The following is an 11,706-nucleotide window of genomic DNA, read 5'->3' as shown; positions in this document are numbered from 1 at the left end:
TCCGTCCCTCAGATGATGTGTCTTTTTGCAGCTAAGTTTTCCGAAGATGCGACTTCGCATCTTCGAGGGCGGAGGATGAGAATGGCATCCTGACTGAGGCCTGGCTGATGACTGTGAGATGTAGTCAGTTAGAGGGTCTAAAGACAATCTCCGGTAAAGCCCCTCAGGGCTCGGAACAGGGGGTGGTGTGGCAACTGGTAACATCACAAGGTGGGTGTCTTCTCCCTATGTGGTTGGGATGTGTGCTAAATGATACCCTTGATGACAAAAGACCATGTGTATTCTTTATGAAAGTATGTATGAGGCAATTATGTTGTGTGCCACACCTGTATAGATGGATATACCAAAATATAGAACATATAGGGTATTTTACTAAGGGCCCAGTGCCTCTTGCTGTTAACAGTAATAGGGGGGGTTATCGCACTATCTCTTGTGAGACTGTTCTGATAATTACTGGTGTGAAGCCCACTGATGTTCTTGCGGTTGAGCATTAATTTGCAAAACCGTTGGGTGAATTAGATGCAAAAATTAGAGAAATTAAGAATAGTGAATTTCAATTGTGGCAGGAGAGATGGGATGAGACAACTAATGGCCATTATACACATGGCCTCTCCCCGATGTGGAGTTCTCTTTTGGGTGTTTTCTAATAAATATGCTACACAGTTTCTTTCAGGCCACGGTGCTTTTAGAAATAAATTGGCTTATTTCAGCCTGGCTGATTTGTGTTTATGTCCAAGTTGTGCAATGGATAATGCTTTTCACGTTCTGTATGTCTGTCTTTGTTATGACAATAGACAATTACAGATTGTGAGGAACCTCAGAGATATTGGATCTTACTTGGATTTGACTGTCAGTTGTAAAAGCTGGACCGAATGAGTTATAGTAGAGATTTTGTGAAATATTTGGTTATTCAGCGAATTGGGAAGGGTGTATAGGAATTGACGTTCGTGTAACACGGTTGGCTAGAGACACTTGGGCATTTTATTTGCCATGATAGGCGTTTTTGAAGTTTTGTTTGGTGTTAATTGTTTTTGTTGTGTTATTTTGCGATGTTGTTCGTTTAATTTTCTTTTGCTGTAGGACATTTAGTTTAAAATTTATAATTTGTTATGCTCAGTCTATTTCGAATGAATAGTTTTGGTTATTCGTTTTTCGTTGTTAGTTTATAGGGTTTACACCAATGGAAATGTCATTCGTGGTATTTTGCATTGGTGGCATTCTGGCAGAGACCAAGATGATGACTGAGAGATGTCAATCAGTCTGTGGGTCTAGAAGATGATCTCCAGTAAAGTCCATCAGACTAGGTACAGAGGGGGTGGGGTGGCATCTGCAATTATCACATGGCGGGATCTTTCTTTACAGGAACAGGATGTGCTAAACGAAAATCTTGGCTGTATTACGTCAAATCCATTTCTCAGAAAATACTATTATCTGTTGTTTGAAGAAAGGTTCGAACCAAATGTGGATCATTATATTCACGCAGAAGATTGGACTGTAAAGCAGCGGAGACCTTGTTACCATGACAGTTGATGGAGCAAATACATTTGGAAAGTTGTTCAGGGCAATTTCACGTACATCATCATACTGTCCTGAGTTGGTGAGATATAAGTTGCAGGTAGAAAATAGGATTGGAGATTAGCAAAACACATTTAAAATATCCTTTTCTTATAATAAGCTGAGGTACGCCTTGAATAACTCTAATCACACTTCCCTTAGAAATGATAATATCAAGCTTTGTATGTTTTCACATCTCCCAGATAGTGCACTATGACATCTTTTGTATGTCTAAAATAGATAATTCTCTGTCCAGGTGTTTCCAAATTTTTGGTCAGAGGCCTTGGTAATCCTCGTACTCAAATCTGGTAAAGATAAATCATACTCCACAAGTTATTGTCCTATCTCCTTGACCAGTACCCTATGCAAGGTGATTGAGCAAATGGTAAACCGTTTTCTAGTATAGTACCTTGAGAGAAGCGCCCTAATTTCCCCAGTACAATGCGGTTTCCGCCAGGGTAGATCGTCTATTTATCACATAGTTACCCTGGAAACTGTTATTCAGAACACCTTTTTATATCGCCAACACTGGGTGCCGTATTGCAATAGGCATACAACACAGCATAGAGGAGAGGAATCCTAAATACACTTCATGAATGGGGTATAAAAGATAATCTCCTCGAATTTGTCAAAGGTTTCCTCATTAATCGGTCCTTTGGAGTTTAATTCAATGATTCTAATTAAAACACGCCTGCATACCGTATTTAATTCGCACAGGTGAGGTGGTACTAGCAGCAACGGTCATCACTAATGTAATTTTACAACTTACGTAGAACAAATTTCACTTAAACGGTCAGCAGGCTAATGTAAACGTGAGGCTGCCTAGTAGACTCAGCACTGGGTACTGAGTCTACCGGACGATCGTGTTCATAACCTAGCCATATCTAGTTACTTTTTTACACTTTAAATATTATTCATTTATTTAATTCTACTGTTCATCTGTGATGACATAACATAGCAGTAGTTAAAGCATTTTTTGGGATGAGGGTGCGATTTTCTAAAACTAATGTAATTTTAAAACTTATATAGAACAAATTTCACTTAAAACAGTCAGCAGACTGATGTAAACGCGAGGCTGCCCCAGCCGACTCAGCACTGGTACCAAGTCTACCGGGCGATCGAGTTCGTAACCCAGCCATATCTAGTTACTTTTTACACTTTAAATATTATTCATTTATTTAATTCTACTGCTCATCTGTGATGTTACAACACAGCAGTAGTTAAAAGTAGTTAAAGTAGTTTTGGGATGAGGGTGCGATTTTACAAAAATGTTTTTAGCAAATATTGTTATTTTTTAATTACTAACAAATGTATCTAAGAGAACTATGACCTTAATCAGGCAAAATGTCGAGATACTGAGGGTGACCTTGCTCTACAGCCTCACTCACCCCTTTGATGTTTTAAGTTGAAAATTTAGGGACATCAATGCTCCATAAATAGAAGTAATCTAACCAAGTTTGGTCAATTTCGTCCCGTAGTTCTGGAGATAAAAAGTGATTTTGAGGCCAACATCGAACACACATTACTTCACAGAACACAGATTACTTCACATTAACTAACAGAAAATTTTTTATCCAGTTGTTTTGGTTCCTTAGGTATCAAAATGTCAAGATCCAGTGAAAACCGCACATGCAAAAATAGGACTGATTACATAACAAAAGTGATAGTAAAGGTGAGATATTTGCATTAGTGGCATCCTGTCAGAGGACAAAAACTGATGATTATATAGGTAATCAGATTTAGAGGGTCTATAAGACAACTTCCAGTATAGCCCATCAGGGCTAGGAATGGAGGGGATGGTATGGCAAATGGGATGGGAAAGCCCCTTTCAGTCACCCAGAAGGGGCTTTCTCTTCTGGAGTTAGGATGTCCTACTCAGAATGTCTTTGAACTGACTAAATAGCAGTTGGAAGGTATTATTCAAGCCAACAGGTAGGTGAAAATATAGCAGTTTAAATATGTTTCTTATGGTTTACTCTGTAGCATAATACATAATGGATTTCTGAAAATGATATTACCGAGGCAGCTAGCATTAGTAACACAAAACTGAGTAGCTTGTGCTTAAATGGTTCTCTCATTTTGCCAGTGATAAAGAACACTTGCCAAACAGTATGACCAGAGATGTATCATGAGTACATTATTCATCTGGGTGACAAATGTTTTGGGGAAGATGAAAGAGGGTTTGTGTAATTATAAAATACTAGTTTCTTTTTTCCGAGGATAGTTGTGCTACTAAGTATTACTTAATCAATGACCAGCCATAAAGATACCTTTACTCCTGGACAACAAAATATTCTCCATGTACAATGCTGTAAACTCGCAGTTATTTTGCGATCTTTACAAATAAAACTCTCCAATGAAGAATTTTGTGAAAGAGAAAAAGGTGGGAAAGGCTTTAAATATTTAATTCAGTTTTTCCACAATTAAGTCTAAATCGAAATTGAAATAGATCGTTAGTCCTGAAATCAGAAAATTAATATTTGATAGCAAATTGAATTCTAAGAAACTAACAGCATGGATATTATTCAAGAACTGTTCAGGGTTTTCTTGGAAACAAGATGCTGAAAATAGTGACATGTAAATACTTTAACCCTTAATCTACTACAAAAATTTATGCTGCAAAATGTTAACTGAAAATTATTTTATTCACTCTCATCTTGACTTTTCCTCAAAATTTGGTCATAGTGAACGACAAACAAGGAGAAAGATAACATCAAAATATATTACAAATAGACAAATATAATATTGTTATAAAGGCATGTGTGACAAGAGACTATTTTTGCAAAGAAAAGCCTTCTTGTTAAAAAAAAGAAAAAAATAATTTCCCTGTTATATAATTACAAATTTCTCCAAAATACTGGTAAAAAATGGTTATTTACTTTTGTCATTTCTGAAATGATAGTTTTTTACATTGAGATCATAATGTTAAAACTTTTCTGTTATTTTTGTAGGGTCATAACTAAAATTCTGAGGAAGATAAGAGAGAAAAACTTATTTGATTTTTAAGTTTCATCAATTAAAAATAGATTCTACTTACATTTCTGTTCAAAATCTTTCTTTTAATTTGTAGACCAGTGTTTTAATAGCCTGGACTGTGAGGCTGGTATGATTAATAGTGTATGAAACTTAGATAAAGATTTGTTTGATGGAAAAAATTTGAAATTAAATGTTCCAATATAAGGTACATGCTTGTGATATTTACTAGAACCAGAATGTGAGAAATTTTTTTCACAAATTTTTGTTTTTTATAATTGTATTCTTCAGAATTTTTTTCAAAATTCACTGGAAATATCTCAATTTCTGTGGTGTTACATATAACAGAAATGCCTCTTAACTTTTCAATTGGTTTACTATCTTCAGTTTATACATTTTTTTGATGGGAAATTGGGATTATATGCGATTTATATCTACAGTAAGGAGAAAATAGAAAACATCATTTATGTAGTTCTGGAACCGCCATCACTCATTCAATTGTCCTTGATAGTTTTCTTAAACTAGTTCAGTAAAGGATTTACTTCTTAAATAATAAACGCATAATTGTTTGAAACTATTTTATTACAAATTTATAATTTTTCTATGTTAATTTTATATTACTAGTTTTATTATCATCACAGTCATACAGTATTTATTGAGTTTATAAAAATGTATTTATATACAGATAATTTTTTTTTTAAATAAAAAATAATTATAAAAATTGTTACTTATGTTGTTAATTAAACTTTTTTTGTTTGAATTAGTCTGGTTTTCTTGATTTTTTGCTGTTACCTGAAACAAAATGAATTAATATTAAAAATGTATATTTTCAACATACACATATATATGATATATTCTATATTACTAATTATAAAAAAGCTAACAACACAGTTGCAGGACTTTGCCATCATGCGAATTTTTTCTGATGCTTGACTTACACACATATACAACTTATTTAAAATATTTATCATTTTATTTAAATATATATTTTATTTATTTAATTCAATGAATCTAACTAAAGCGGATGCACGTATCATATTCATTTTCGCTGGTGTGGTGGGACTACCAGCCACTTTAAATATTATTCATTTATTTAATTCTACCGCTCACCTGTGATGTCTCAACATTTCAGACGACTAAAGCAGTTGTACATCAGTGTTAGACTAGCACTCCTTTTGATGAGAGGGGATACTATTGACCCACTTTGCCACTAGTTTATTTACAGCATTTTTTGGGGCAGGGGTGCGACTTTGCAAATATTATTTTTTAATTTTTAATAAATGTACCTAAGAAAAATAGAACCCAAATTAGGAAAAATCTCGAGATACTGATACAGCAGTGTTTCCCAATGTGGGGCCCACACCCTATAGGGGAGGCAACTTGATTGTTAAGGGAGCCAATTCGAAAATGGGCTTGTCCAGTATTTAAGTTAACTGTATGGCAACTCTTATTCGCTTCTCGAGCTGGGTAAACGGTCAGTATAGGTAATTTGTCCACTATGTTTGTAGCCATGATTTCACTATAAGACACTAGGGGCGGTTGAGTACCTGTTGAGTACAAAGACTTAGGTGAATCGTTGGTATTAATTTGAAATAAGTGTCCATTAAAACTGTTGTAAAAGTCTCATTGATTTAAAAAATATATACATTTTATATATAAAAATTATAAGTGTTATATAAATACAAATAGTAAGTATTTATGTTTTATTTTTATTTATTTCAGTTTTAAAATCATCAATTTCCAGAAAAATTTCACAAATGGAAAATGTTATTTTGTGGTTGGATAAATGTGTCATGTATATTTAATTATGATATTTTAGTCTACCTTTACTCTACTTGACATTACATTAATTTTAATACTTACTTTATTTTTTTTTTTTTTTTATTAATCTTATATTTCTTTCTTTCAACCCATAGTAAAATGAGTAGTGCAAGCAAGAAAAAAGTTTATCAGTATTCGGAGAAATATTAAAAAATCTGGTTTCATACCAGCTGTCCACGGAGAACGATCACCTTTTTTTGTCTTTTATGCCAACAATGCTTGACCAATGAATCAATGAAATGAGGTCATCGTGGGGCGCATTTGAAGGCGAAACATGTGCTCGTATTAATTCAGATTTGAATTACTTTCAAACTTTAAAGAAAGATTAAAAAAAAAAGAGTCACATTAATAAAGTCTATTTACTACTCATACTGCAACTGTCATTCGTACTCTTGAGGTTAGTTATCAAATTTCCTTACTTGCCGCTAAATCTTTTTTTTTTTTTTACCTTGTTAAACATCCCTGGCCTCTGCCGTTAGGCTATGCGCAGGAATGTCGGAGTGTCGTGGCAGTCGACTGCCCCCCTGTCTTGCCTTATTTTTGGCTTCCCAACGGGGTCCTCCCAGTTTCATCGAGATGCAGCAGCCCTCCCTTCTAGACGACCACTACACCCCTCCGCTGAGAGGCTACCCTTCCCATCCCTACACTAGGTTGCCGCATCCCCCAGGTAAACTGCCGCATCCCCCTCTTGTACCTGAGGGTTGCCGCTAAATCTGGGAAAAATCATAGTAATGGGGAGAATTTAATCAAACAGTAGTCTTCATAAATCAAAAATTCCATCTGTAAAATATAAATCCTTCCCATAAATAATAATTATGCTTTGTTGAAAAGTAAAAAAATTCATAAGCATAAATTTTATTAGAAAATAGTGAGGACTAACAGGATAATCTGCGTTAGAATAGTTGCCTATGAGACAGAGATTATGTGTGTGCGTGTGTGAGCATGTGTGTGCTAATGTGGTTTATGTGTTACTATGCTGATTGCTTGATTCCTTGACGGTGAGTATTCAAGTTGGGGCTGCATGTCAGCAAAATCTTCCATGGCAGTTCTTCTTAGTGTTTATTGATGATATGCTAAGTAAGCACCATATATAACCTCAATCTGAGGTTGATAAGTTCTTTTATTCAAAAAGTTCTTCTCCAGAGAGTCTATTCCGATTGAATTTGGAGAATATTCAATTTGGAAATGGTGTAAACAATTTTGTTTCAATCTAGCTTTGTGTTATTCTAATGTTTCTGCTGGTCTTGTGAGTGATACAAATGATTATTTTCTAATCTATGTTGGAATGAGATTGTAGATGAATATTGTAAAGAAAATTATTCAAAACTTTCTATTAGATTAATTTTATAAAGAAAATTATTTAAGACCTTGTTTCTGTGAGGTTAGACTTAGTGAAGAAAGTCCTTTAATGTCATTTTCATTAGCATAGATGAATTTTATGAAGAAAATAATTTAGAATTTTGTTTCTATTAAATTAAACAACATTATTTTATCTTTTTAGTACATACATTACTTAAAATAAAATCATTTGAAAAAACTTATTCTTTCATTTTTATTTAATTATGTGCAAAAAGTTATTAAAATACTTACCAGATAACAAAGCATTCTTTATTTCTTTCATGGGAAAATCAAACAGAAGTGTTATAAAAATTGAAGCAAAAAGTACAGTCATAAGTTCTGAAAATGGTATCTGAAAATTTAATAAACATATATTAACAGTCAGTAGTTTGAGCTGAATTTAATGAAACAATAAGTATTAAGTTCTACAAGTAATTCTCTCTCATGTAAGTGTTTTGTAAAATAAATTTGCCATTGAAAAAGTAGTGTAAAAAGTAGATACATTCAGAATCACAGTTAAAAATTTGAAGATCTTTGCTATGGTCAAAGTGTTGTTTCCTTTGTAAGAAGACATTGACATCTCGATTCTCCCTGGAGGGGAGAAGATCCCGCCTTCTAGCGTTTCTGGTCGCTACTACACCATCTCCTCCGTTCCTTGCCAGTTGTGGCTTTATGGAGGTCATCTTCTTGCCCTCTAACTGATCACATTCCACAGTGCTCAGTCCGGCCTCGTGAGATGCCCCGAGGGACATCTACATCGGTAATTCTGCCCCAGTAAAATTTTGCCTTCCGAAGAAGACATCACACACCTAACACTACCACGTAGCCCTCAAGAACTAAGCTAAGAGCCTACACGCGGAAGCGCGAACCTCGCTCCTAGTTCTACTTATTAATGAGTCAATTTATGTCTCGTAATTCGAAGCAAATAAACAACAACTTCCCACTAAAAGTGTTGATCGCAACAACAAAATTTAGACCTAGTACCCTTATTGAACTCAGCTTACGCTTTAATAACCCTAACTTGAAAGAAGGCATTGACAGTAAAAAAATAAATTTCATCATAGATTTATTTAATTTTTATCTTATTTTACTTTTGTTGAATTGAATAGATTGCTGTGATAAATAGCCATAACAAAATATAAACAGTTTAACTGAATTCAGCTTGTTTAAATTCATCTACATAGAGAAATATGTTTCTTTATATGGAACCATGAGGTTACAACGAATGTAGTTTATAAATAAATAATTTATTCTAACGTGACTATAACAATACAGATCATGTAAAGAATGAGTAAATTTGCTACTCCACAGATAAAAAAAGGAATTGCTTCAGCATTTGTCTAGATGGCTCAAGCGAGATCAAAATAAAGACTATGTCAGAGCAGCATTACAAAATTAATTATAAGGTAAAAAGTTGATGTGATCAAAATCCATAATAATTAATTAAAATATAAACATACGAGAAAAACTTAATTTAAATATATCTAGTTATTAAATTTAAAAAATAATTCTCAATTCAGAAGGCTTAAATGAAAAGTATTTCAGCACATATTTATACACTTGTTGAGCAGGATACAAAAAATTCAGGGGTTTTTAAAATTTTTTTAATTAATATAATTTAAAAATTTATCGTTAGAGTAATATTGTTTTTGGAAAAGAAAATCTTTTAATTATATTCTAAATAAATTGGTGAGAAGATATTTTTAAATGTGTCTGTAGTTTATTAAGAAAGCATAATAAGGCTCATTCTTTTAAGCTTAAATATTATGTTGTTGAGTCGTAGAAAAACAGTTCCATTATCTTGTTTTATAGAGTGGATACTGTTACTTTTTAAGAACAAGAGATTATTCTTTTTTGTAAAGATTACGTAGTCATAAGCAAAAACAAACGGATAAGTTAACATTTTTATTTTTCGAAATATCAGTGTTAATAATTCATATTTATGGGCCCCAAATAATAATCTTTCAGCCTAATTCTCATTCTTACTTTTTGAATGAGCTGCAGAAAATTATATATATCATTTTTCAAAATCTTATTTCTGGATGATTAATTCAGCATAATATTAATTTATACATGACAATAACAGTTTATTGTCATGTATAGATTATTTAGGTGTGTTATTAATTAATATATATTAAAAAATAGGGTGTATAATTATTTTTTAATAATCTGAAGAAATGACTTTTTTGTGTATATACTTACAACATCAGAAGGAGTCAATTCTTCTGTCATTGAAACAGAACCAGAGTTATAATAAAATACTGCAAATTGAGTTAGATAGATTGAGTATGATAATCTGCTAATTATAAGCAAAAATCGAGAGTTCAGCAGTTTTTCTAATGGCCCTGAAAAGAAAAATAATTAATATTAAAAATTTATAACTTTAGTTGTTCAAGAAACAAGTCAGTACAATTTATCAATTTTATTATCGTGTTTATATCTATGTCTTATTTTCAGACAATAAGCTGATTTGTCTTTTCCACAAATATTTTAGGTATAGTCATGTAATTCTTAGTTGGCATGTGCTCTTTTGACATTTATTAATTCAAGAGAGTTAAAAATGCACATCTATATATGTGATTTATTTAAGTTTTATTCATGAAATTGTTTTTTCTAAAAAAAAAATTGTAAAGTTCTTGTTCATTTAGAAAAAAAGGAAGAATTATCAGATTCAAAACTGGAAGTATGTAATTTGAAAACAAAATAAGAAGTGAAGGGCAGAATAGCAAAATGAAACTAGTGCATTAAAGATAAAATCTGTGATAAAAAGAAATCAAAGATAATTGAGTGATTAAGTTGCAATAATTTTTAAAAATAATGAAATACATACCCAAAATAAATTATAGTTGGTTTTTAATTTAAAAAAACATCAAGAAAAACGTGTGTGCACATAAGATTTTGGAGATGGTTTCTTAAAGATGCCTATGTTTGAAAGCTACAAGGCTAAAAATTTAGCATTTTTAGGGAAGTTAACGCAAAATGTAAACATGTCGCTAATGGACAAATAGGTACAACCTATTAAAGATCATGCAATTTGTAAATGTTAAACGGATAATTTTTAATCAGAATTTTACAAAAAATAAGTTTAATTTGTTTACTGATTTCCCGAATAAAAATAATCTCCTTTTTCATTGTTGGAAATAAATAAATAATATATTAAGAGATTAGTATAATTATAATAAATTGGTTTCGTTACTGATGGTGCTGCACTCTTTTATTTAGTTAAGAACGGATACAAAATTAGACTTCGGGTGTAAGTTATCATCAAGTGGTGGTGTTTGGTCAGTATTAAAAATTATATTTTTGAACAATTGAATGAATTCTCTATTACTTGAGTAATTACAGAACGATCCCGGGTATAATGTGGAGCGTCTGTTTAAAATTAGTGTATCATATTTTGTTTTAAGTGCCGCTAAATGTGTATGGTGTCTGCAAGATGATAACGAGTATTGAGAAAGTAGTTTTCACTGAGTTGTATCGTCAATTTTGTTACTAATATTTGAGCGTGCTGGTTGCATGTAATGTAATCTGGGTAGTACGTCAGATAATCTAAACCTTTATCGTACTTGCGGTTATTAAGTAGGTGCAGGGAAATTGTGGAAAACTTAAGTATTAGAGGAATAATAAATCTGCTAATGTATCGAAGTTATACGAAAGCACACCAGCAGTAAAATGGTAAGTGGTTTAGTGGTTATTTTCAATTCTATTTTATACTTTTACATAATAATTTGTTTATTTTTAAGACACATATCTGTATGAAAAAAAAGACTTCAGCGAGAATCAGTGATACGGTACTATAATATAAAACTATTACGATTTTTATAATAGAATCGTTATTATAATACTTCTTTCCGATTTAAAAAAAAGTTTGATTATGAAACCGTAAAGATTGGTGTGAAATTTGTTGTTTAGCCTTTTGAAATTTTTGTTGATGTGCTTGTATATTTCGTATTAATTTATTGTGATGAGTTTGTTTTTATTTTAAGTGCACCGTTAGTAGTTGTACTACCATTATGTGGT

The 11,706-nt window shown here is 32.3% G+C and overlaps 1 protein-coding gene and 1 long non-coding RNA gene across 3 annotated transcripts in view; one reads left to right on the top strand and one right to left on the bottom strand.

Moving 5' to 3' along the window:
• Positions 1–5,105: 5,105 nt before the first annotated feature.
• Positions 5,106–11,706, bottom strand: part of LOC142332047 (nose resistant to fluoxetine protein 6-like) — a 113,436-nt gene continuing 106,835 nt past the window's right edge. For both annotated transcript variants that reach the window (XM_075378166.1, XM_075378165.1), the window contains exons 13-15: positions 9,889–10,031; positions 7,939–8,038; positions 5,106–5,319 (exon numbers count right to left, since the gene is read on the bottom strand). In XM_075378166.1, the coding sequence (XP_075234281.1) occupies positions 5,288–5,319; positions 7,939–8,038; positions 9,889–10,031 (275 nt within the window). In that variant the 3' untranslated portion in view covers positions 5,106–5,287. The remainder of the gene's footprint in view (positions 5,320–7,938; positions 8,039–9,888; positions 10,032–11,706) is intronic.
• LOC142332049 (uncharacterized) overlaps positions 10,951–11,706 on the top strand; it is a 50,299-nt gene continuing 49,543 nt past the window's right edge. The window contains exon 1 of the long non-coding RNA XR_012758133.1: positions 10,951–11,361. This is a non-coding gene — a long non-coding RNA (uncharacterized LOC142332049). The remainder of the gene's footprint in view (positions 11,362–11,706) is intronic.

This window comes from Lycorma delicatula, chromosome 11 (genome assembly GCF_047948215.1).
Source record: "Lycorma delicatula isolate Av1 chromosome 11, ASM4794821v1, whole genome shotgun sequence".
In the NCBI taxonomy this organism is placed as follows: domain Eukaryota; kingdom Metazoa; phylum Arthropoda; class Insecta; order Hemiptera; family Fulgoridae; genus Lycorma; species Lycorma delicatula.
The sequence above is the reverse complement of the archived record's forward strand: the minus strand, read 5'-3'. Positions and strand labels throughout refer to the sequence as shown.